Here is a 27,873-nt window from a genome sequence, read left to right as displayed (position 1 = left end):
TTAAGCATTTTGAATGAGTAAATGATGGGAAACATTGATATCCTGGAGCTCTTCCGAGTTGAAGTTTAAAATGATCTCTGATTTGGTGGACTTGATAGGAGTCACTGGAATGGTGGCGATGAAGGTGCTCTTGGGCGGAACATTACTGGGGAGTAGAGAAAAAACACAGTGTAGCATTCAGTTCTAGCGTAGAAATATTGTATCTATATATATAATCTATATATATATATAATTCTCTTCTGGGAGCCGTTAGAAAACAAGCTGCAAGCGCGCCTTACAGTCCCCTCTCTTCCTCTCTATCGCTACAACCCCCCACCCCCTCACATGGTCTGGTGAGCTGTGGTTCACGCTGTTTACATTTTACAATCATAGAGACGGGTTTGGTGACGGCTATTAGGGGCAGATAATTTAGTTTGAAACGATTTTAAACTTAGAGGAGGTAACTAAGAGGAGGCTGCTTTCACGTGGGGGGGGGGGAAGGGGGGGTATTGTGTTTTTAAGCAAATATTTTCAGTGGCAGCATTGGTACTGTCGAATTCACAAATTATAAATTACTGAAAAGTAGAAAAAAAAAACAACTAAATAGCGGCGTATGATACGCAGCGGGTCGGCTCGTATAACTATAACAGACAATGAAAGGAACATGATTTTAGAAAAAAAGCATAGAGATCTTTACAAAACAGTAACTGAAAGGAACATTATAAGACAACGTGGAAGTATTTCACAAAACAGAAACTGAAAAGAACATTACTTAAGAAGGCAGCGTAGAAATCTTTACAAAACAGAAATTGAAAAGAACATTACTTTAGAAGACAGCGTTAGGGATCTTTACCAAACAAACTGAAAAACATTACTTTAGAAGACAAACTGATAGTAGTGTATAAGCTCTAACGTGAAAATCCGCTTCAAAACATAACACCACACATCCTATATTGGCCCCTATTTGACCAGCATATTGTACTTACCTTTGTCTGAATTTGGTTGATTTGCCCAGTCCGTCCACCACGACAAAACAGTCGGTCAGTGTACGGTTCAGTGGGTTCACAAACGAGACGTTATATTTATACTCTTGACCACTCACAACCGCACTCGGGCCCTGGAAATTAACATTTATATTTTTTTATTTAAAAGTTGTAAAAAGTAGTTTTACAAAAAAAAAGTTTAATAGTATAATAGATTGACGACAGAAGCCTGTGGTTGTATATAACACATTTATTGGGTCTAACTACATCACGATGGTAACACACAGAGAGGACGGAAGGAAGTACACAAGGGACATCACTCAAGATAACAATATTATAAATATAACTAATACAGAAGAGTGAGTTCCCTTGACCTCACAATTATTTCAATCTATTACATCCCTTTACCCTTAGAACACAATAACACATCTCTCAATAGAACAATTGATAGTATCCTAAAATCACCAATTATATTGTAACATGAACACTATGGTAGATTACATCCTTACAAACAATGCACAATATGCTACAACATAATCAAAATACAAAACAATAATGTCAAAGTCCTTTTGACCTTTAGAATCATAGGTCTAACTTATTTGGGACTTTGATTGTCCTGCTTGACCTTCTCAGTGGCTTCTGATTTGGTGACTCAAGATTCTGACCATCTGGATTCTCTATCTCAGGAGGTCTAGGATTTAAATCATTAACTCCAGAATTTACATTTTCTGACTCCAGACAACTTGGTTCACTCATATCAACAGAACTTGGTTGTGGAACAAACTAAGTTGGTGTGAACTGTTCAGATTTGGTGGGATTGACAGATTCACACTTATTATCTGCACAAGTTACTTTATAAGGCACAGGTCCTGTACATTGAACAATTTGACCTGGTATCCATTTTTCCTTTCTCCCATAATTTCTTAGATACACATTCTTATTAACACCAAATTCTCTTTCAATGAATGTTTGTCATGATTTAATGGAACAATTTTTGAATTGGCATCTGAAAGTATTATGCTGTTATTCAGATCCTTGACTGACATAGATTTCTTTGATTGATCAATTTCCTCAGGTAATCTGATAGTGCTTTTTGGTAACCAAAAATACTGTTTATGAGTAATATTCTGGACCATATCACTTTGCAACTGTGATCCAGTATTTGAAGTGGGTGTATTAAATGGCAAAAATCTTTTTCTTCTTTTGATGTTACCCTTTTAGTTTCTGTAAGTGCTAATGATGTTAGCAAAGTTGTTTGATGATCACATTCTTTCTTACTAATGTATTCTCTTTAAAACATTTGAAATTGCCATATCACCATAATCATTTATTAAGTTACAAATACTTTGTTTAGGCAACTCTGACTGATAATGGACTGTATCTTCTCCATCTTTTAGACTTAATTCCATTTTTCTTATTTTATATGGCCTTAAGTCCTCATTCACTGACTCTTCAGGCCAACCATTTTTACAGTACTCATATACTTTTATTAAGCACTCATCTTTTTGTGTTTCTCTTTTAATATCATTCACATTTATATTGGAGTTATCCATGATAGTGAAGAGAACAAATACATCTTCTGGTACATAGCTCAGGCTTTGGTTTTCTAAAGGTAATCTACTAAGACTATCTGCACTATTCTCAGATCCAGGTTTGTATTTCAATTCATAATTGTATGCAGTTAGTGTGATAGCCCATCTTTGAATTCTTGGTGAGGCATGCTCAGGTAGGGTTTTGTTTTCTCCAAATAAACCTAGCAATGGTTTATGATCTGTAAAGATGGTGAACTTCCTACCAAACAGAAACTTATGAAATTTCTTAACACCAAAAATGATGCCTAAGCCTTCCCTATCTAACTGAGAATAATTTTTCTCAGCCTGGTTCAAAGATCTACTGGCAAAAGCAATGGGTCTGTCACCCTTCTCATCCATGTGGGACAAGACTGCTCCTACACCATCTGGTGAAGCATCACATGTCAATACAAGTCTTTTCCCTGGGTCATAGTGAGTTAGTAAGGTGTCAGCAGACAAAGCCTCTTTTGCTGTATTAAAAGCAGTATCTTGTTGTTTACCCCAGTGCCAAGTTGCATTTTTCTGTAGCAGCTTGTACAGTGGTGATAGTTTACCAGACAGATTTCCTATGAACTTTGCATAGTAATTTATCAAGCCCAAAAAAGCTCTTAGTTGTTGGGTATTTTCAGGTTTGGGTGCTTCTTTAATGGCTTTTGTTTTCTCAGGTTGAGGTCTGATACCTTGTTTGCTCAATATATAACCAAGAAAACTAATTTCTGTCAACATGAATTGACATTTATCTTTGTTTATCTTTAAACCTTTTTCACCAACAATTTTCAATACTTTACCAAGTGTTTTAAGATGTTCAGTGTCATTCTTACCAGTTATGTACACATTGTCAAAGTACACACAAACATTTGGAATATCCTTAAAAATATTGTCCATGACAGCTTGGAAAATTCCAGGGCTAGATGATATGCCAAAACATAGTCTTTCATATTGGTAGAGTCCTTTATGTGTGTTTATTGTCGTATAGACTTTTGAATCTGGATGCCGTTCTAGTTGAGTGTAAGCATGACTAAAGTCTAATTCAGTGAATTTGTCTCCTCCTGCCAAATTCAAAGAGATTTCCTCAATGTTAGGTATAGGGTACCTATTTAGCTCTATTTGCTTATTCAGTGTAGCTTTGTAATCTCCACAAATTCTTATAGAACCATCCTTCTTTAACACTGGCACAATGGGTGTCGCCCAATCGGAATAGTCTACCTTCTTTATAATGCCATTAGATTCCAATCTACTTAGCTCATTTTCAATTTTATTCCTCATTGCATAAGGTGGAACTCTAGCTTTGCAGTATCTTGGATTTGTATCTTTAATGCTTAACTTCACTGTTCTATCATTTAGTAATCCATGATTACCAAAAACACATTTATTTTCAGATATAACTTTATCTAGTGAAGTAAGACTAGATTCTTTTACATTCTTCAATGAACAAATACTCTCCCAATTTAACTTAAGATTACTTAACCAGTTCCTACCTAGTAATGGCGGTCCATTTCCTTCAACCACAAGAAGAGGAAGTTTAACACTTTGACCATTATAACTTACATGAACCATACACTCTCCTATTACCGGAACATTGTCACCAGTGTATGTTGTTAGACACTTGTGACATGGCTGTAGAGACACTGATCCTCCTGTGACAGCGTCAAAATCTTTCTTTGTTATGACTGTTAGAGATGCTCCAGTGTCAAGTTGGAAGCTGATGCTCTTACCGTTGATATAAACTGGTACATTGAGATGATTGATGGGAGCATGACTTATTGATTTCACAGAGAACAGGTTGAAATCCGGCTGCGAATCAGTTCGAGCATTTTCACAGGTAGAGTGGTTCATTGGTTGGGTTAGGTAGTCTTGGTGAGAGTTAACATAGTGCTGCTTTTGGTTGCGGTACTGTCTTGACTGGCTAGATTTAGCAACAGACGAAGACTTTGCAAAGCAGGCCTTGGCAATGTGACCTTGCTTACCGCACTTATAACAAGTTGCTAACTTGAACTTGCACCGATGAGATGCATGGGGACCTTTGCATCGATGACATTTTTGATAATTATTACTAGATTTAGATCTAGGATTTGAACGAGCAGGCTGTTTAGCATAAGTTGGAATGCTCTGATGGGGTTGATGTTTATTGACTAACCTGCTGTTTACTGCATGGATCTCTGAAGGTGCTAAAGATCTCGCCACATCAGATGACTGCTGGAATAAAGTTGCAAGTTGTATTGCTTTTTCCAATTTTAGATCTGACTCGAGCAGCAACTTTCTTTGAATATCAGGGCTGTTTACACCTGTCACAAACTTTTCACATAGTCTGTCAGACAGCGTGTCGCCGAATTCACAAAATCTACTTAGATGACATAAAGCAGCAACATATTCTGATATTGACTCGTTTGGTTGACGAGTCCTACTGTCAAATCTAGCTCGACATAGAAACTTTGATGGTACAGGCGCATGGTGGTCTGTTAGCAATTTGCTCAGCTCGTTAAAGCTCTTGGTAGTTAGACTAGCTGGTGCGCATAAGTCTTTTAGTAGCCTAAATTGTTGAGGCCCTATGACTGTTAACAAAACAGCTCTCTTTTTGGCTTCTATCGTCACGTTGTTAGCTTCTAGGTAAAAGCTTAACCTATCTAGGTAATCTTGAATGATTTCATCATTCGCATCAAATTCTTTTATTTGGCCATACAGCGCCATAATTCTAGAAATAATTAGCTAATAAGCTCTAGCAAACCTCTTTTTTGCGTAAGTAGGTGCTCTTTCTAGTAGATGTTTATCCTTCGTCGCCAGTTATAATAGATTGACGACAGAAGCCTGTGGTTGTATATAACACATTTATTGGGTCTAACTACATCACGATGGTAACACACAGAGAGGACGGAAGGAAGTACACAAGGGACATCACTCAAGATAACAATATTATAAATATAACTAATACAGAAGAGTGAGTTCCCTTGACCTCACAATTATTTCAATCTATTACAAATAGTAGGTACAGATAGATTTTAAAAATAAACTTGGCAGCCGAAGTTGTTTATTTATATTTTTTACTGATTATTTAAATAACCTCGTCTGCTAAAGGCGTGTAGGGAGTCACTTTGTAACAGAATTTCCACTAATTTCGCTTAAGAAATATCTTTAACACATGTTCAGCTAACAGCGCTTACACTATTACATCCAAGGCAAGAAAATGGTTGTGTCCTTATTTATGGTGCTCTTAAAAGAGTTGTTATTTATATTTTAAAGCACGTTTGTTTTAAAATAGTTGAGTGTGTAGAATAGATTAAAAACATGATTTAAAGATAATACCTATAACAATGACCATTTAATAGATTTATTTAAATACTTAAATATAGGTATTTTGTTTAAAGAACAACAATAATGTAAAGATTTTCAGAAAATCCAATCCAATAATTTTTTTTACCGTTATTTTTAGATGAGGTTTCCGTAGCCGGTAATTTTGTTTCTTGATGAAGAATTGTTTCGTTTCCTCCACTTCCGCCCACACGGAAACGTCCAGCATGTAGAAGTCTTTAAGTTTGCTTTCATACTCCTCCAATGTCACCACCAGCTTGTGGGTTGTTTCTGATAGAACATAAACAATGGGTTCAAGAAATATCTTTAGTAATGCTAAAATGAAAGCTCGATGTAGATTAATTACAGATTTCAGTGTTATTGAGGGAAGGAGTGGCCTAGTAGTAGAGCACTAGACTGCTCACCCGAAAGTCGCGAGTTCGAATCTAGGTTCAAGTAAGTAGAAAGTCCCCGTGTTCACTCAGCTCTGATGGGTACCTAACACGCTAGGGGAAGTTAAAGGCTGCTGGGTATAGTACTGACCACACTATCTCTTCTAATAATATGCCGAGGTCAAAGAAACAGGTAACTCACTTATCACATGGAACTTTAAGTTTGAATAGGGAACTTTCAGTGTAGTTAAACAATATGATGTATTCAGTATTTCGGTCTTGTGAAAATATACGATACTTGCCTTTTCCAGGCTCAACCACGATCTTGAAAGGGTCAGACTTGATCTTATCCGACACGACTCCTGTGTAGAACATGGAGCTAACCTCTATCTGACCACTGACCGTCCGCTTGACCTTCGCGCCGTTGGTGACCACCAGCGACAGCTCGAAGTTGTTGCCCAGAAAGGTGTTCTCAGTGTCTTGCACAATGGTGAACTGTACGTCCTGTCATAACATAGACAAGTCATCACACCATCATGGTGAACTGTACGTCCTGTGACAGTATAGACAGGGCTAGACAAGTCTTTACACCATCATGGTGAACTGAACGTCCTGTCACAGTATAGACCTTGTTAAAGTCTTTACACCATCATGGTGAACTGTACGTCCTGTCACAGTATAGACAGGGCTAGACAAGTCTTTACATCATCATGGTGAACTGTACGTCATTTTATAGTATAGACACGTCTTCACACCATCATGGTGTAATTTTATATCGCCTTACCCAAAGTGGTATTCGATGGCGATGGTAGTTTACTATGTCAAGTGGGTTTTCTTTTTTAAGGGGAGTGATGAAAGGAGTAGGTGTTTAAAGGGTATTGATGTAAGGGGTAAGGGGTAGAGGTTTACCTAATGCATTATCACGTGACTTACATTAGCTGCTATGCTGTACAGGGTATGTTTTGTTCTATGGACACAGGTGAACTATGACGTGACTTACGTTAGCTGACATGCTGTAGAGGTTAGGTTCTGTTGGACACAGGTAAACTATCACGTGACTTACATTAGCTGCTATGCTGTAGAGGTTAGGTTTTGTTCTGTTGGAGACGGACTGATTGGCATTTCTGACAGCCGCTCTCTCGGCAGCGGAACCTGAGGGCAAACATGGGCTACAGGCTAGTTTAAAGATTATCAAACATGGGCTACAGGCTAGTTTAAAGATTATCAAACATGGGCTACAGGCTAGTTTAAAGATTATCAAACATGGGCTACAGGCTAGTTTAAAGATTATCAAACATGGGCTACAGGCTAGTTTAAAGATTATCAAACATGGGCTACAGGCTAGTTTAAAGATTATCAAACATGGGCTACAGGCTAGTTTAAAGATTATCAAACATGGGCTACAGGCTAGTTTAAAGATTATCAAACATGGGCTACAGGCTAGTTTAAAGATTATCAAACATGGGCTACAGGCTAGTTTAAAGATTATCAAACTAAACAAACATGGGCTACAGGCTAGTTTAAAGATTATCAAACATGGGCTACAGGCTAGTTTAAAGATTATCAAACATGGGCTACAGGCTAGTTTAAAGATTATCAAACATGGGCTACAGGCTAGTTTAAAGATTATCAAACATGGGCTACAGGCTAGTTTAAAGATTATCAAACATGGGCTACAGGCTAGTTTAAAGATTATCAAACATGGGCTACAGGCTAGTTTAAAGATTATCAAACATGGGCTACAGGCTAGTTTAAAGATTATCAAACATGGGCTACAGGCTAGTTTAAAGATTATCAAACATGGGCTACAGGCTAGTTTAAAGATTATCAAACATGGGCTACAGGCTAGTTTAAAGATTATCAAACATGGGCTACAGGCTAGTTTAAAGATTATCAAACATGGGCTACAGGCTAGTTTAAAGATTATCAAACATGGGCTACAGGCTAGTTTAAAGATTATCAAACATGGGCTACAGGCTAGTTTAAAGATTATCAAACATGGGCTACAGGCTAGTTTAAAGATTATCAAACATGGGCTACAGGCTAGTTTAAAGATTATCAAACATGGGCTACAGGCTAGTTTAAAGATTATCAAACATGGGCTACAGGCTAGTTTAAAGATTATCAAACATGGGCTACAGGCTAGTTTAAAGATTATCAAACATGGGCTACAGGCTAGTTTAAAGATTATCAAACATGGGCTACAGGCTAGTTTAAAGATTATCAAACATGGGCTACAGGCTAGTTTAAAGATTATCAAACATGGGCTACAGGCTAGTTTAAAGATTATCAAACATGGGCTACAGGCTAGTTTAAAGATTATCAAACATGGGCTACAGGCTAGTTTAAAGATTATCAAACATGGGCTACAGTCAAGTTCAGTGGTTCCCAACCTTTTTCGAGTGGCGACCCCCTGTTATAAAAAGTAAGTGACCCGCGACCCCCCCCCCCCCCCCCCCATAGAATTAAAAAGCCGAAATTAGTATGGAAATTAATAAGCACTAAAATAAGATTTTCTAGTAGACTTTCAATGTGAACTACTCTTGATAACTATTTTAATAGCATGAGTAAAATTGCGTACTATTCACTAAACCTTCGTGGTTAAGTTTTTAATTAAAAACATTTTTTGTTAACGCCAACCTATGTCATTATAATTATCTTAATTTTGTTTTTAATCGAAGAATAGTGTTGAAAATATATTCTCGAAAAGTCAATCAATTTTACGTTTGGGTATGAATGGTGAATACTAAACCAAAATTGTGTCTGCAGTTTTTCATATTACTCGGAATCATTCTGAAAATCAAAGAATTCATCTTGTAATTCATCGGGAATGCTGGCAACATCAAGGGAAGTAGAGAATGGGTAATGCGTCAATGCAGATTCTTCTTTTTTCAGCTCAGAGAAATAGCAATGCAGTTCGTTTTCAAGAGATTCAAGATGCCCAGAAATCGCTTCTTTCAAAATTTTAATTATCTCACAATCAGATTCATCTACCACACCGCAGAGTTTCTCAAATTACAATATTTCCAAGATTTATTTTCTTTACCGATTTTGCAGCTTTGATAAAAAAGGCCCCGAGATTATCATGGAAAGTTATAATATTCGTTCATTTTCCCTGAAGCTTCAGGTTAAGCTTATCTTGATGTTCGAACACATCTGCTAGGTATGATACTCTCTCCAACCACTCTATGTCGTTTTAAGTATACCAAAAAGTCTTGTTTCCTTTGCACTTCCAAGAACAATTTGATTTCAGATTTCAATTCAAAAACACAATTTACAACATTTCGTCTGTTGATTTATCAACTTAAAACGCAAACAATGGTGAAAGCTTAATTTCGATAAAAATATGTTATTTAACATTTACGTACATGCAGCGTTTGATGAGATTTTCTCCTATTGTTTTTTTTTTTTTTTTTTTTTTTTTTTTCATGCTCGGCATTGCATTTTTCACCGCGACTTCATTTGATGCTTGCACTAATGCTGGTGAAAACTTCCTGTTCGATCAAGTCTCTGTCGTTTGCAACTAGCTTCTTACCGACGAAAGAACTCCATATATTTTTTGGTGTGTTCCGAATGACTCGTCTCAAATGGCGTTTTAGTTTTGAAGATTTCATAAACTCGTGACTGAGAACAACTTTGTACATTTCCAGTGATGTTAATGAAGCCGAATTTCAAAAATTCTTCTAAATATTTATGTTTTGTTTCAAATTACTAAGGTTTAGTATACCAGTTGGCGACACCCCAGAAAGACATTCGCGACCCCCAAGGGGGTCGCGACCCCCAGGTTGGGAACCCGTGGTCTAGTTTAAAGATTATCAAACATGGGCTACAGTCTAGTTTAAAGATTATCAAACATGGGCTACAGGCTAGTTTAAAGATTATCAAACATGGGCTACAGTCTAGCTAACTAAATATAAAACATGGGCTACAGGCTAGTTAACTAAATATAAAACATGGGCTACAGGCTAGTTAACTAAATATAAAACATGGGCTACAGGCTAGTTAACTAAATATAAAACATGGGCTACAGGCTAGTTAACTAAATATAAAACATGGGCTACAGGCTAGTTAACTAAATATAAAACATGGGCTACAGGCTAGTTAACTAAATATAAAAAATGGGCTACAGGCTAGTTAACTAAATATAAAACATGGGCTACAGGCTAGTTAACCAAATATCAAACATGGGCTACAGGCTAGTTAACCAAATATCAAACACTGTCTACAACTGGCTACAAGCTAGTTAACTACCCATGTGTTTGTTTAGCTCTCAAATTATAACCCCTATGTTTGGTTAAGCTCTCACAACTCGCCCCTTTGTTCGATTTAGCTCTCAAATTTTCGCCACTGTGTTAAGCTCTCACCTTCAGGGTGTTTGTAATGGCCTGTGACGTCTTCCCTCTGATGGTTGTTGACGGCCTTGGTGCTGATGTGTTTACCCACACTGGAATCACAAAACAAAACAACATCATTAAATATCACAAAAAAAAACATCAAATTTCACTAAGAAAAATCATCAAACGACAGCATCAAACAACATCACCAAGCAAAATCATCAAGCAACAAAATCAAACAACATCATCAAGGATATTGTGATATTCAACATGAAAAAAAATGCACTGACACTCTTTGTCTCTCTTTATGAAAGAATAAATGTAAACGTTTGTTGTATAGCTAGATACGACTTTGGGTTTACACGCTGGGTAAATAGCTCTACCAGCCTGTAATATCAACCCAACCGTTTACAGACACATTATCAACACTTTAAAGTTGCTTTTTAGAGATCACAGTTAACCTGGACACGTACACATCTTCAAAAAGAGAGTCTGTACTACGAAGATATGTGTACATATCTATGCTAATACGAAATGCCTACACATACTCATAAAGAAATGGTCTCTCTTAAAATACATATACATCTTTTTAAAGGTCGTCTATCTTAAAATACATATACATCTTTTTAAAGGTCGTCTATCTTAAAATACATATACATCTTTTTAAAGGTCGTCTATCTTAAAATACCTACATATCTTTATGAAGGTCGTCTATTTTAAAATACCAACACATCTTTATGTAGGTCGTCTATATTAAAAATCCATGTATATCTTTATGAAGGTCAACTATATTAAAAATCCATATACATCTTTATGAAGGTCGTCTATGTTAAAAATCTATATACATCTTTATGGAGGTCATCTATCTTAAAATACCTACACATATTATGAAGATAATCTATCTTAAAATACCTACACTGACTACACATCCTTATGAAGATAGTCTATCTTAAAATACCTACACATCTTTAAGAAGGTCCACACACTGAAGTTTGCCCATACTGTCGTGTTTCCAAAACGCTTTATCAGCGTTGACTTCAGCAAAAATAAAAGCCCCATCATACGGCAGATCAATTCTCCCCTCTTTGATGGCAATCACAGAGGCAGGCCCGCAGCAATATATGCCTGTAATAGACAAGTTTTTATCATACGTGTTTGGCTTCGGTTATTTTTGACATTTTATGGAGATACAAGATAAAGGCCTGGAAGTTTTATTATGATACAGGGAGACAACTCCATAAATAATAAACATCCACACAATTGATTTTTTTAGAGCAGCCAATATTATCTTTAAGATATACATCTTTAAGAATTAAATATAAAATTCTTACATGGTTTCTATCATTCTTTTAAAATGCGTCGTAAAAATAATTAATAAAATTGGAAAATATAGTTTATACCACGAACAGGAGAAATAAATTGTCTCACTAGATATAAATAATAAAACATACTATAACTATTTAATTGCTCACCGTAACTCTATGGGTATCTATGTTTTGATTGCCTAAGCTACGTGTTTTAAAACTTTGTACCACGGACGAAGTTAAAACATTTTAGAATCAACAATGGCAAAATCCAAGTCTCGCTTTACACAGTACCTAACACCAGCCCAGGAGGATGAGCTGCGTCAGATTGCAAGAGATATTGTGGCACCTGGGATGGGGATCCTAGCTGCAGATGAGTCTGTGGGCACCATGGGAGAGCGTCTGGAGAGCATCAATCTATCCAACACAGAGAACAACAGACGCAAGTACAGAAAGCTCCTGTTCACAGATGACAACAGCATTTCCAACAACATCAGTGGTGTCATCTTGTTTCCAATAACATCAGTGGTGTCATCTTGTTTCCAACAACATCAGTGGTGTCATCTTGTTTCCAACAACATCAGTGGTGTCATCTTGTTTGATGAGACCTTTAGACAGAGCACAGCTTATGGAAAGCCATTTGTCAAGGTCTTGCAAGAAAAAAAACATCATTCCCGGTATTAAAGTCGACAAAGGTGTTGTTCCATTCCCTGAAAGTTTGAATGAATGCACAACACAAGGCTTGGACGGTCTTGCCGAAAGATGTGCAGAATACAAAAAGGGAGGATGTGGGTTTGCTAAATGGCGATGTGTTTTGAAGATTTCTGAGTTCACTCCATCATACCAGGCCATGCTTGAAAATGCTAATGTTTTAGCTCGTTATGCCAGTATTTGCCAACAGAATGGTCTTGTCCCAATTGTTGAACCAGAGGTTTTGCCTGATGGTGATCATGATCTAGAGCAGGGGTTCCCAACCTTTTTAACGCAATTTCCATTCTGGAGAATTGCGTTTATTAACTCGTCATTTCTGGGAATGGATGGATGAATGTATGGATGTATGAATGTGTGTCCGGGCTTTAAGTCGTATCTCCTCCTCAACGAAGCAATATCGATGACTAGTTACAAAAGCAATTATGTTAAGCAAGTTACGAGGATGAACATAGGCCATAAAAATTCCGGGTTTCTTTCATGGATTTCACGAAAAAGCCAAAAAAACCTCGAAAAAATGCAGTTTTTTGCCCATATCTCGGCAACCAGACCACTTAGCGACTTGAAACATGTACCAATCGATTCCTGCCATAATTTAGAACAATATTGCCGAAGAAAGTTTTCAAAAATATCCTCTCGTTCGGTCACAAATTTTAAAATTACATAAACACCTACAAACCGATCGTTTTTCTAGCTTGAACGCACCTCAGCATTATACGTCAGAGCTATTTTTAGATAACATAAGGAAATTGCGTATAAATGTCACTAGACTTTTTTAATTAACTTGCTTTAATTACTTGTTTTACTCTAGAGCACATTCTAAAATATCGGTAGGGTGGCGGGCACCACCTATTTTAAATCGACAAACTCCTTCCATAACTTGTCATTTTCCCAATAATTTATTTTCTTATTTTCTTGTAGTCATAATGTATTAATAAATAATAAACAAAAATGTTTCAAAATAATAAAATTATTTGGCATTTTTTTCAAATTGCATACTCACAGAGAAATGTAGTTACAAAACGTAAAGAAAGGTTTTCTGCGTGTACAAGGTATGATGTGCAAATGGCACTAGCCGTTCCAGGCTAGCGTAAATAGTGCAGTCTGGCTCGCCGCTAGACAAGTTGGGACAAGTATCGAACATATTTAATAAACCTAGGCAGTCAAAAAAAATTAAAAATAAATCATATTTTGAAACAATGTTTATGAAAAAAATTCTGTCTCTGTCGAATAGTGAGAGGCGGGCACATAAGAATCGTTCAGCGGGCGCCATGGCGCCCGCGAGCACAGGGTTGGGAACCCCTGATCTAGTGACAGCACAAAGGGTTACAGAACAGGTCCTTGCATTCACTTACAAGGCTCTGGCTGACCACAACATCTTCTTGTAGGGAACTCTGTTGAAACCCAACATGGTGACAGCCGGCCAGGGCTGCACTAAGAAATTTCACGAAAAAGCCAAAAAAACCTCGAAAAAATGCAGTTTTTTGCCTATATCTCGGCAACCAGACCACTTAGCGACTTGAAACATGTACCAATCGATTCCTGCCATAATTTAGAACAATATTGCCGAAGAAAGTTTTCAAAAATATCCTCTCGTTCGGTCACAAATTTTAAAATTACATAAACACCTACAAACCGATCGTTTTTCTAGCTTGAACGCACCTCAGCATTATACGTCAGAGCTATTTTTAGATAACATAAGGAAATTGCGTATAAATGTCACTAGACTTTTTTAATTAACTTGCTTTAATTACTTGTTTTACTCTAGAGCACATTCTAAAATATCGGTAGGGTGGCGGGCACCACCTATTTTAAATCGACAAACTCCTTCCATAACTTGTCATTTTCCCAATAATTTATTTTCTTATTTTCTTGTAGTCATAATGTATTAATAAATAATAAACAAAAATGTTTCAAAATAATAAAATTATTTGGCATTTTTTTCAAATTGCATACTCACAGAGAAATGTAGTTACAAAACGTAAAGAAAGGTTTTCTGCGTGTACAAGGTATGATGTGCAAATGGCACTAGCCGTTCCAGGCTAGCGTAAATAGTGCAGTCTGGCTCGCCGCTAGACAAGTTGGGACAAGTATCGAACATATTTAATAAACCTAGGCAGTCAAAAAAAATTAAAAATAAATCATATTTTGAAACAATGTTTATGAAAAAAATTCTGTCTCTGTCGAATAGTGAGAGGCGGGCACATAAGAATCGTTCAGCGGGCGCCATGGCGCCCGCGAGCACAGGGTTGGGAACCCCTGATCTAGTGACAGCATAAAGGGTTACAGAACAGGTCCTTGCATTCACTTACAAGGCTCTGGCTGACCACAACATCTTCTTGTAGGGAACTCTGTTGAAACCCAACATGGTGACAGCCGGCCAGGGCTGCACTAAGAAATACACATCTGAAGACATCGCTAGGGCAACCGTGACTGCTCTCAACAGGACTGTGCCAGCTGCTAGTATTTTTATAACCTTCCTTTCTGGTGGTCAATCAGAAGAAGATGCAACAATCAACTTAAATGCTATTAACCAGTTTGCTGGACGCAAACCCTGGCCACTCACTTTCTCATACGGCCGTGCATTACAGGCTAGTGTGTTGAAGGCTTGGGCTGGAACAGACAGTGGCTTCAAAGCTGGACAGGAAGAATTGTTGAAACGTGCTAGGGCTGACGGTGCTGCTGCTGTGGGTCAGTACCAGGGTGGTGGTGATGGCGCTGCCACTGGCGAATCTCTCTTTGTGGCCAACCATGCATACTAAGAAACCACGCTACTGAATGTTTACTTTTTATTTCAACTTACACAGACAATTCTTAGACTTTTTACACCTGTTATGTGTCATTCACCAGCATCATTTGAAGAGAAAGAACTTCGAAGGTTGTAATTTGATGAGAAATGAAAACATGAAAAAAAAAACTTTTTGGTACTTTTTACAGTTCTGTTGAAGGTTGGCTGTTATGAAAAGTAAGGGTTAAACTCCATGCCTTAGTAATAAAGTCACAACTTAGCTTGTATAACATATCTCAAGTTTTTACTTAGCATCCCCCCTAAGCTTTAGTGTGTTTGTATTTCTGTCTACACATCTGTGTAGATCTACTTCTTGTCAATAATAGTTAGCAACAGATGGACTATCTCATAAATTATTTTACTTCTTTTAAACTTTTTAAATTGATCAAGTAATTTTTTTTGTTCAACAATTTAACATCAATGTCCATTTTTTACTTTCTCGTATATACGAAGTATAGAGAAAGTATTGTAATCGTGCACAAAAATCACTTGAAATTTTAACAATTTTCACCGTATTACACCTCAGTCCTTCATCACATCCGAAGTATAGAGGACTTATTTTAATCGGGAAAAAATTATCAATCCAGATTTATCAAAATTAAGAGGTTTTATGCGTAATCCAGTCTGAAAAACTGGGCTTTGCAATTCTGTCCGTATGTCTGTGTGTCTGTGTGTGTGTCCGTGTGTAAACACGATTACTTGAGTACCGTTATAGCTAGGTTGATGAAATTTCATATATAAGTATTTTATCAAAATCGTAGATCCGTATCAACTTTTGAGCGATTTCCGATAACCGGAAGTGGTACTTTTCCTACTTTGAATTTTTCAAAAGCCTATAACTTGAGTACTATTTCAGATAGATAAATGAAATTTCACATGTAAGTAAAAGATCTAATTCTCTACCTTCTGTTAAATTTTGAGTAATTTCCGTTGACCGGAAGTAGTAATTTACGCTACTTCTGATTTCTCAAAAAACTAATGTAAATTTTTAAAGTACTAATAATATTGCGCGCTATTGTACACTTTTTTATTTGGCGTTCACTAGTTCACTTGGCGTGCAATTATTTTGTCTACGAGATTTTAATCTATTTTTAAAACTTTAAGTATTTAAAATGGATTAAAAATCATGTCAATAGCCCGAGTTCCCATCCCCTGTTGTTTTATATAAGAATATTCGAGAAAGTTTAGGGGAGATCACTCCCGGTTTATTTATACTTGCCAACAATAAATGTATTTTTAGGCTTTAATTTTAAACTATTCAGTATTTGAGGGAAAAAACTAAACAGCTTTATGAAGTTGTTTTAGTAATTAGGGATGTTAACTGTGATTGATTTTGATTTCCAATCTCATGGTCAAAATACACTATTTTGTGTATTCTCTCATTGAGGGAAATTGTGTGTATATATTTTTCTCGAATATTTGACCTAAATCTGCATGTAAAGTAGCTAATGTGTAATAAATTTTGGAATATGTAAAAAAACAAGTTAATAAAAAGTCTAGTGACAATTTAAGCGCAATTACCTTATGTTATCTAAAAATAGATATGGGGTGCGTTCAAGCTAGGAGAACGATCGGTTTGTAGGTGTTTATGTAATTTTTTAAAAAATTTTGTGACCGAACGAAAGGATATTTTTGAAAACTTTCTTCGGCAATATTGTTCTAAATTATGGCAGGAATCGATTGGTAAATGTTTCAAGTCGCTAAGTGGTCTGGTTGCCGAGATATGGGCCAAAAACTGCATTTTTTTTCGAGTTTTTTTTTTTTGGCTTTTCCGGGAAATCCAGGAAGGAATTCCGGAAATTTTTTTGGCCTATGTTCATCCTCGAAACTTGCTTAACATATTTGCTTTTGGAACTAGTCCTCGATATTGCTTCGTTGAGGAGGAGATACTACTTAAAGGCTGCGGACACACAGCAATCCAGAAATGACGAGTTAATAATCGCAATCCCATTATGGAAATTGCGCTAAAAAATTCGTGTTAAAAAACTTACCGTCAGAGGTTTCCTGTGGGGTGGCATCGAATGCCTGCCAGCCGCCATAACCCTCAGGCAGGTCCGGCCTTGACATCCAAGCCTCGTTCCATACATGGAAATTCCTAGGGTACCATACGAAATTTCAGTGCGGAATTACTTTTTTTTTTGGTACAGGCGTGCTCACAACGTAATGTCGTAAGTAAATTAACTTTAACTTTATGGAACACGTCCTTCCCTCCCTCCACCAGCAATCCCCCCCCCCCACCCCTAATCAGAGTTTGTTACCGCCCCCCCCCCCCCCCGAACGAAATGAAATTTATATAATTTATATAGAAAATATATACTTTTAACAGTGTCCGCCCCCCCCCACCCGAAGAAAGTCTACCGCCCCCCCCCCCCCCCCCCGAAAATGTCAAGTGCCCCCCCTCCCCCGGAGAAAATAGTCTGGAAGAAACACTGCCCCCAATACAGACGAAATAGAAGGAAATAAAAAAATATAAATAAACCTAATATAAAAAATATGTCTTTTAACTAGTGCCCCCCCCCCCAGGAAATTTTAATAACCCCTGGAACAGTGTTTCTTTCAGTCATCTCTTCGGGGGGGGGGGGGGGGGCTTCCCCATCTCAAAGTGTCAGACACACGACCCCTAACCTAGACTGTTCCACCTACCACACAGAGTCCCGCTCGTTCTTCCAGCCTCCGGCCACGTTGATGTAGTCTATTGTAATGGACCCGTCCGTGTCATGCGCCGACTCGAAGTTGGTGACGCTTCGTGCGGGAATTCCCAGGGTACGACACACTTGCAAATAGCCAAGTTTGACTTAGTTATAGGGCTGGTAAGTAGGTCACGAACCAGTTCTACGGCTCAATAAAACCTGCATGAGCCATAGAACTGGCTGGTGACCTACTTACCAGCCCTACAGGCCTACTTAGTAGAGTTAACTCAATAAACTTGTAAACTTCCAATATATTTTCTAACATACCGATAACTAAGTGAATATAAGATTTTATTGATAAGAAACAATTTAAAAAAAAAACATAACACGGTTGTTTGAGGGGGTGGGTCTGGGGTCTTACGGGTTGTGCCTAATCCGGAAAAGACCCAGCACTGTCCATATTTCACCGGCGTTTTTGTTTTCCAGTATTTTTCCAGAATCTTCCCCGAGCCGGTCCAGGAGACGGGTGACTGACCACCCGGGTAGTTGCCTGACCAGCTGCCCTCCAGCACGCCGTTGTCGTCCTGTGCGTTGATCTGTTGGTAGATGAGGTCAAGGTTACAACATGAGGTTAGGTCAAGGTTAGAACATGAGATGTGGTCAAGGTTACAATATGAGGTTTGGTCAAGGTTACAACATGAGATTTGGTCAAGGTTACAATATTAGATAGGTAGGCACTTATGTGGGTGGGTGGGATCGGTGGGCACTTATGTGGGTGGGTGGGGTCGGTGGGCACTTATTTGGGTGGGTGGGATCGGTGGGCACTTATTTGGGTGGGTGGGATCGGTGGGCACATATGTTGTCGGTGGGCACTTATGTGGGTGGGTGGGGTCGGTGGGCACTTATTTGGGTGGGTGGGGTCGGTGGGCACTTATGTGGGTGGGTGGGATCGGTTGGCACATATGTTGTCGGTGGGCACTTATGTGGGTGGGTGGGGTCGGTGGGCACTTATTTGGGTGGGTGGGGTCGGTGGGCACTTATTTGGGTGGGTGGGGTCGGTGGGCACATATGTGGGTCGGTGGGCACTTATGTGGGTGGGTGGGATCGGTGGGCACATATTTGGGTGGGTGGGGTCGTTGGGCACTTATTTGGGTGGGTGGGATCGGTGGGCACATATTTGGGTGGGTGGGGTCGTTGGGCACTTATTTGGGTGGGTGGGATCGGTGGGCACATATGTGGGGTCTGTGGGCACTTATGTGGGTGGGTGGGGTCGGTGGGCACTTATTTGGGTGGGTGGGGTCGGTGGGCACTTATGTGGGTGGGTGGGATCGGTGGGCACATATGTTGTCGGTGGGCACTTATGTGGGTGGGTGGGGTCGTTGGGCACTTATTTGGGTGGGTGGGATCGGTGGGCACATATGTTGTCGGTGGGCACTTATGTGGGTGGGTGGGGTCGGTGGGCACTTATTTGGGTGGGTGGGGTCGGTGGGCACTTATGTGGGTGGGTGGGATCGGTGGGCACATATGTTGTCGGTGGGCACTTATGTGGGTGGGTGGGGTCGGTGGGCACTTATGTGGGTGGGTGGGATCGGTGGGCACATATGTTGTCGGTGGGCACTTATGTGGGTGGGTGGGGTCGGTGGGCACTTATGTGGGTGGGTGGGATCGGTGGGCACATATGTTGTCGGTGGGCACTTATGTGGGTGGGTGGGGTCGGTGGGCACTTATTTGGGTGGGTGGGGTCGGTGGGCACATATGTGGGTCGGTGGGCACTTATGTGGGTGGGTGGGATCGGTGGGCACATATGTGGGTCGGTGGGCACTTATGTGGGTGGGTGGGATCGGTGGGCACATATGTTGTCGGTGGACACTTATGTGGGTGGGTGGGGTCGGTGGGCACTTATGTGGGTGGGTGGGATCGGTGGGCACATATGTTGTCGGTGGGCACTTATGTGGGTGGGTGGGGTCGGTGGGCACTTATGTGGGTGGGTGGGGTCGGTGGGCACTTATGTGGGTGGGTGGGATCGGTGGGCACATATGTTGTCGGTGGGCACTTATGTGGGTGGGTGGGGTCGGTGGGCACTTATGTGGGTGGGTGGGGTCGGTGGGCACATATGTGGGTCGGTGGGCACTTATGTGGGTGGGTGGGATCGGTGGGCACATATGTGGGTGGGTGGGATCGGTGGGCACATAGGTTGTCGGTGGGCACTTATGTGGGTGGGTGGGTCGGTGGGCACATATGTGGGTGGTTGTGGTAGGTGGGCACATAGGTGGGTGGGTGGGGTCGGTGGGTGGATGACACTAAGAGGTGCTGGTGTAGTGTGGTCCCTGTGTTAGGTATAGGCCTATGGGTGGGGTATACCTACCTGATTGCTGCTACCAACCATGACGTAGACTCACCAATGCCGACAGCTTGCGGACGATGGGGATGGGGTTCCCCCTGACGGCCCAGTTGATGCCAGACTTGTCCAGCAGATACAGTGCCACGTCCAGGACACAGGAGTCGAACTGTTGATGTCACGTGATTGTGTAGCGGACGATTGCAGACAAACGTGCACACATCACAAGTCAATTTGGTAATTAATAGCATACATATCCAGTGGCAATAGTTATAATAATGAAAGTAGCCAACTGTATTTACAGAAAAATTCGCTCAATTATCTCAGTTTAATTTCACACACTAAAAAAAAAACCATCCACTAAGAACTTCTTTGCATCATTCATGAAAAAGTTAGGCCACTTCCTAACTTTTTGATCTTCTTTACTCTTCGCTAAAACTAAAAGTCTAAATCTCTCTATCTCGCTTCCTGTGCATTCAACATACATACCAAATACCAACGCATTACCCTACCCTAACACACCCACCCACCCACCCCCCACTCTCCCACCCTACCCCTACACCCCCACCCACCACCCCTACGTCCCCACCCCTACACCCCCACCCCACCAAACTTACCTGGGAGAAGCTCCATGGCCTGTAACTAACACTGTTCTCACTCCCGACATAAATGCCCCCAACCCACCCCTACACCCCCACCCCGCCCCCCTTTCTCCCACCCCACCCCTACACCCCCACCCCACCACTTACCTGGGAGAAGTTCCATGGCCTGTAACTAACACTGTTCTCACTGCCCACATAGATGCCCCCACCCTAAACCCCCACCCTACACCCCCACCCAAACACCCCCACCCCACCACTTACCTGGGAGAAGCTCCAAGGCCTATAACTAACACTGTTCTCACTGCCCACATAGATGCCCCCACCCCACCCCACCCCTACACCCCCACCCACCACCCCTACACCCCCACCCCACCACTTACCTGGGAGAAGCTCCATGGCCTGTAACTAACACTGTTCTCACTGCCCACATAGATGCCCCCACCCTACACCCCCACCCTACACCCCCACCCACCACCCCTACACCCCCACCCCACCACTTACCTGGGAGAAGCTCCATGGCCTGTAACTAACACTGTTCTCACTGCCCACATAGATGCCCCCACCCTACACCCCCACCCTACACCCCCACCCAAACACCCCCACCCCACCACTTACCTGGGAGAAGCTCCATGGCCTGTAACTAACACTGTTCTCACTCCCCACATAAATGCCCCCACCCTACACCCCCACCCTACACCCCCACCCCTACACCCCCACCCCACCACTTACCTGGGAGAAGCTCCATGGCCTGTAACTCACACTGTTCTCACTGCCCACATAGATGCCGCCTGTCTCACACAGGATGTACTCATTCAGCTGTTCCTGTTTCTCCATGTACACGGCGTCATCTGTAGCAAATTTATAATTAACTCATTAGCTAACCTAATTAAACACTCATATGTAAGCAAAGCAAAATCCATAATAAAAAATAAATCCCATGTGAAACCAAATAAAATACTAGGATAATGAACTTCGCTCGTTTCGTTTTAATTTTTTGACATTATCTGAAAGGGTGGGGAGGTGGGGGTGGGGTGTAATAAAGTACAACGTCCTACATGCATTTTAAAAAGTAATTTTTGTGGATGAAATGCGGCATTTATTTTGCATAAATACTATTTTGTAAATTGTAATTTAAAGTTAGATTAATACATCCTATCCAGTTAAAAATAAAAATAAAAATTACCTGTTTCAAAAAGAGGGAGTGGGGGGGGGGGGGGGGGGGGGGGGGCTTGAAGTGTGACGTTATTTAGCGAAGGTTCTGGATTTTTATGACAATGAATGATAACGAGGAGAGGCGTGTAGAAATCGTCAGAAGAAAAAAATATTCATTTAATGCAGGGTTCCCAACCCCGTGCCCGCGTGCGCCATGGCGCCCGCCGAACGATTCGTATGTGCCCGCCTCTCACTATTCGACAGAGACAGAATTTATTTCATAAACATTATTGAAAGGTTGAAGGGGATGCAAATCGAAAGTTTGAGGGGTGGGTGCAAATCGAAAGTTTGAGGGTGAGGGGTGCAAATCGAAAGTTTGAGGGGGGGGGGTGCAAATCGAAAGTTTTGTCCCCGGGTGACGGGAAGGGTCGCTACGCCTCTAGAAGGAGTTTGTCGATTTAAAATAGGTGGTGCCCGCCACCCTACCGATATTTTAGAATGTGCTCTAGAGTAAAAAAAGGTTGGGAACCCCTGATTTAATGTAATGAAACAGGCGACGGCTGTTTTACCTTTGCACCACGGGTTGAAGATGATGTATATTGGATCTCTGTGCTGGTATCTGAAAATGTTGACGTCACGGTCAACTTTCTTGACCACGTCAATCTTCAGCGTCCACTTTCCGACGTAGCAGGTGGGAGGGGTGAACACGGTGACGGTCAGTGTCGTGTCCTGTGGGGGAGTAAGTTTGTAACATTATTGTCAACAATGGCGTCACAAGGGGGTGTCGCTTGTTGCGAACCGTACCCCAGCCCCCGCGTTATGACGCTACTGATGGGCTATATCTTTTTAATGAGTATTGGTAAACAAGTGTGATACATAACACGTGCGATGTTAAGGTTGTATGACAACATACAACTGAAAGAACAGTGACAATGCTTTAATGAAATCATTCAATTAAAAGAAAGAGGGGTCGTAACATTCTCAGACGGCAGACACTTAGACTCGAAGTTGGGGGGGGGGGGGTCGTAATTAAAGAACCGAGACCAAAGATCAAGGTCACCACAACGGTAAACAACCTGGCCAGCGTGACTGATAACTGACCAGCTGTATTGCAAATGTTGTGTCTGTTTTCGTGTTGTTGATGTTACTATGCTGTTTTACAGTCTAGTTAGTATTTGTCTGTTATTGTCCTGTATAACTGTGTAGCATATGTCTTTTATTGTCCTGTATTACTGTGTAGCATCTGTCTTTTATTGTCCTGTATTACTGTGTAGCATCCGTCTATTATTGTCCTGTATTACTGTGTAGCATCTGTCTCTTATTGTCCTGTATTACAGTGTAGTGTATGTCTTTTATTGTCCTGTTTTACAGTGTAGTATATGTCTTTTATTTTCCTGTATGACAGTGTAGTATTTGTCTGACAGTATGTGTATGACAGACGTCATGAACGAACAACCTCTCACCTTCTGTGAATCAATCTTGGCGCCCCATTTCTTTGGTTCGTCGTCGTCTGATAAGATGAACTCAACACTGGTGCCTTGGGTGACCGATGGATTGGAACCTACACAAAAATGGAAAATTGATTATCAGAGCGAATTTTCTTTTTTTTTTTAATCGGATAAATCCACTAACATACTATCAACAATCAGAAAGTTAATTAATAGGTTTAATAGGCTCATGTTTCAGCTAGGTTTAAGATGGCGTCTTAAAGCCTTTACTTCACCACTCCAGCCCGCGGTTCGACTAGTCCTATAGGAAGTTAGTGAACATCTCGTTAGTATACTGGTGTCGGCGTGCTAGGGCGGTAGAAAGCACAATTGCTAACCTGCAAGTCTAGAGTTCGGATCCCGCGCGCTCTTAATTATTGTTGGGTACATAACGCTAAGAAAAGTAAATACGGTTAGGCAATTTATTAGCCGAGTTCATACAAACAGGTGAACCGGACTTCATCTGCTTCATAAACCGCTAGTTTGTAAATGTAAATTACTACATTGAGAGAAGGAATTGTTGTTTTTCCTATTAATATTAGCGGAGTCTATTTAAATGATAATTATTTAACTATTTTCCTGCATCCAATCATATTAATGCGGTAAATAATGTTGAAGTGGAATAAAGAATTATTTTTTTTTAATATCGAAAACTCGATCATGGTTAAAGGTAAAATTTATTCAACAAGGGACACTAACCTGCCTCGAACACAATGCGCAAATCGTCAATTTCCTGGTTGTATCCCTTGGAGAACTTGATCTCTATGTTGAACGGCTGACCTCGCCTCACCACCAACTTGGGGTCAGTCTTGGCCTGGCTGATGTCGTACTCGTCCGTGTGGTGAGCCTTGGTGTTTTCCGTGACCTTGAGGTCAAGGCTGTCCACCGTGAGTACCTTGCTCGGGTCTGGTTTTGTAACTGTGGAATCATGGTCGGGCTCTGGAACAATTGTCGTTACGCTTTAAATTTGATATCAGACTGACGAAAGGACGGGGATTGGAGAGCGAACTAAGAAATATCTGTTACCATGGAAACAACTGAAGAATCAATAAAGATGGGTTATCATAGGAATAGCTGAAGACACTAGTCAAGAACCAGCAAGGCTCTTGTTGGCGGCCTATGTCCTAGTAGGACTACGAACCTAAGTCCCAATGGACCATGGGACAGTATGCTACATAATCTGGGTGCCCCTATGTACTAGTGGACAGTGGGACAGTATGCTACATACTCTGGGTGCCCCTATGTACTAGTGGACAGTGGGACAGTATGCTACATACTCTGGGTGCCCCTATGTACTAGTGGACCATGGGACAGTATGCTACATAATCTGGGTGCCCCTATGTACTAGTGGACAGTGGGACAGTATGCTACATACTCTGGGTGCCCCTATGTACTAGTGGACCATGGGACAGTATGCTACATACTCTGGGTGCCCCTATGTACTAGTGGACAGTGGGACAGTATGCTACATACTCTGGGTGCCCCTATGTACTAGTGGACCATGGGACAGTATGCTACATAATCTGGGTGCCCCTATGTACTAGTGGACAGTGGGACAGTATGCTACATACTCTGGGTGCCCCTATGTACTAGTGGACCATGGGACAGTATGCTACATAATCTGGGTGCCCCTATATACTAGTGGACAGTGGGACAGTATGCTACATACTCTGGGTGCCCCTAGGTCCCAATGTGGACAGTGGGACAGTATGCTACATACTCTGGGTGCCCCTATGTACTAGTGGACAGTGGGACAGTATGCTACATACTCTGGGTGCCCCTATGTACTAGTGGACAGTGGGACAGTATGCTACATACTCTGGGTGCCCCTATGTACTAGTGGACAGTGGGACAGTATGCTACATAATCTGGGTGCCCCTAGGTCCCAATGGAAAGTGGGACAGTATGCTACATACTCTGGGTGCCCCTCCTGCCAATGGACAGAGGGACTGTATGCTACAACAAGGGGGAGGGGGGCGTTATTGAAGTATGTCGAGGGGGGTAGGATAGAATGGTAGTGTATCTGGTTATCATGTTATTTTTATTGAATTCAATGGTGTAGGCTGGCGTGGTATAGAGCAGTGTTGTATAACAATGATTTTTTAAAATAAATTCTCATTTTTTATTACTTCCATCTACTTATCATGATCAAGCAACCATATTACACAATCTTTCTTTTAAATGATTAAATCAGTTGGATACTTTACATAATAATGGTTTTAAAGAAGTTTTGTAGCAATCTTTATTTCTCTAGAATGATGAGATTTCCGTAGTCCTACTACATTTTTCTCGCCCCAATATTTTTTTTAATATCGTCAAAATCATGTTCTGACTTGAATGTTGTAGGGGGGGGGGGGGCGGTGGGTACTAACTCGTTATATGATAGCTAGTCGATGGCGATGTTAAAAAAAAAAAAAAACTTATATTTCTGATAGCGAATATGGCACAATACTGTAATTTCTTGTTACTGATGTGACTGTGATAGCGTGTATGTCACAATACTCTAGTTCCGTGTCACGGAAGAAGGGCACGACGTCTCAACAAACAAAACCAACACCTTACCAGCGACTGCTAAACTCAGGTACTGCTGTAATATTAGCCACTAATCGGTATCAGATAGGTATCAGATAGCAATAAACTATACAAATTAAACCGTATTTTTAAAGTTTCAGATAGGTAGGGGCCTATCAGATACCAATAAACTATACAAATTAAACTGTATTTTTAAACTTTCAGATAGGTATCAGATAATAGACTAAGGAAAACTACATTTTTAATACTGAATTTTTAAGAGCATACTGAGATTACTTTAAGCTAAGTGTCAAAAATTGCATTATGTTGTTTTATAAGCCACTGTATACACGCACGTATTATGGTTAGGATTAGATTCAGTATAAGTTAGTATAATACGCTTGTTTAGTGTCGAGTCTGCTTATAATTCAATGTCACAATAAGATTTAAGATTAGATTATTTTTTTTTTAGTCTCTTCATGCAATGGTGTTAATTTTATTTCGATTCTCATACGACTTGACATCATATTCTCATGTGATTTATTTTTTTAGTCTTTTCATGCAATGGTGTTAATTTGATTTCTATTCTGATACGACTTAACATCATATTCTCATGTGATTTATTTTTTTAGTCTTTTCATGCAATTTTAATAATTTGATTACTATTTACGACTTGACATTATATTCTCATGATAAGATTTATTTTTTTAGTCTCTTCATGCAATGGTGTTAAATTTGATTACTACTGTGATACGACTTTACATTATATTCTCATGATTTTAACCCGTCACTGTTGTCAGAGACAATACCATATAGTATTGCCGTATAATATTTTCTTTAAATTTATGTTCATGATTAGTGTTCGCACAAAAGTTGGGGTTAACCCTAAGTTCCCTACAGTAGCGTAGCGAGGGGGGGGGGGACCATTTGTCCCCGGGCGCCGACCTTAGGGGGCGCCAAAATGGGTTGGAAAAATAAATTGAAAGGTTGAGGGGGGGGGTGCAAATTGAAAGTTTGAGGGGCTGCAAATCGAAATCTTGAGGGGGGGGGGGTGCAAATCGAAAAGTTTGTCCCCGGGCGCCGGGAAGGGTCGCTACGCCTCTGGTTCCATATAACCAAAGAAAAAGGTTAGGTTTAGGCGGTCAAGGTAAAGGGACACCACCACTTTGAACTCACTTGGAGCAATCTGCGCTGCCGTGCCAGGTTTGGTTGTCGCCGGCTTGTTGCCGTCAGTGGAGCCGTACAGATAGTAGTTGACAAAACTGGGAACCGGAAATGGCCGAAGACTGCTGCTGTGGGTGGATACAACAATAGCAACAAACTATGTCACGTACAGAGACTGATGATGTGGGTGGATACAACAATAGCAACAAACTATGTCACGTACAGAGACTGATGATGTGGGTGGATACAACAATAGCAACAAACTATGTCACGTACAGAGACTGCTGATAAAAGTAGATAAGCAAAAGGATCTTCAGATTTACACTTTTCTTTTAAACAATACAACACATAGCGAGTACCAAATGTAAACATCTGACCTGTAAGAGGGACGATGCCCTGACCAGTTGGAGCCTAAACGTCCAGTCTGTCCTGAGCCCAGAGAACCGAATCTAAACATGGTGCTGAGATCTTAGATACCTCCTGTGTCGAGCTTAGCCTGGAAAAAAGTAAATATAAACAGTCTGAAAAAAAAAATGTTCTTTATGATTTGTCTGAATGTTTACTAGGTGGAGTACATAAAGCCCCAATTTCCTTCTCCATATATATATATATATGTATGTATGTATGTATGTATATATATATATA

The 27,873-nt window shown here is 40.4% G+C and overlaps 1 protein-coding gene across 1 annotated transcript; it reads right to left on the bottom strand.

Annotated features, from left to right (window-relative positions):
• On the bottom strand, positions 1-27,685 carry LOC131929044 (hemocyte protein-glutamine gamma-glutamyltransferase-like). The gene is made up of 17 exons (XM_059285227.1): positions 27,606-27,685; positions 27,241-27,356; positions 24,253-24,492; positions 23,530-23,627; positions 22,636-22,795; positions 21,644-21,762; positions 20,374-20,481; positions 18,396-18,570; positions 17,988-18,117; positions 17,336-17,439; positions 11,507-11,669; positions 10,575-10,654; positions 7,274-7,362; positions 6,513-6,714; positions 5,949-6,109; positions 966-1,096; positions 1-145 (listed from the first exon to the last, which is right to left on the bottom strand). The coding sequence occupies exons 1-17, from the start codon at positions 27,683-27,685 to the stop codon at positions 1-3; spliced, it is 2,301 nt and encodes a 766-aa protein (XP_059141210.1).
• Between the last annotated feature and the right edge of the window lie 188 nt (positions 27,686-27,873).

Source organism: Physella acuta, unplaced genomic scaffold (assembly GCF_028476545.2).
Source record: "Physella acuta isolate Inbredline_101_S28 unplaced genomic scaffold, ASM2847654v3 ptg001586l, whole genome shotgun sequence".
NCBI lineage: Eukaryota > Metazoa > Mollusca > Gastropoda > Physidae > Physella > Physella acuta.
The sequence above is the reverse complement of the archived record's forward strand: the minus strand, read 5'-3'. Positions and strand labels throughout refer to the sequence as shown.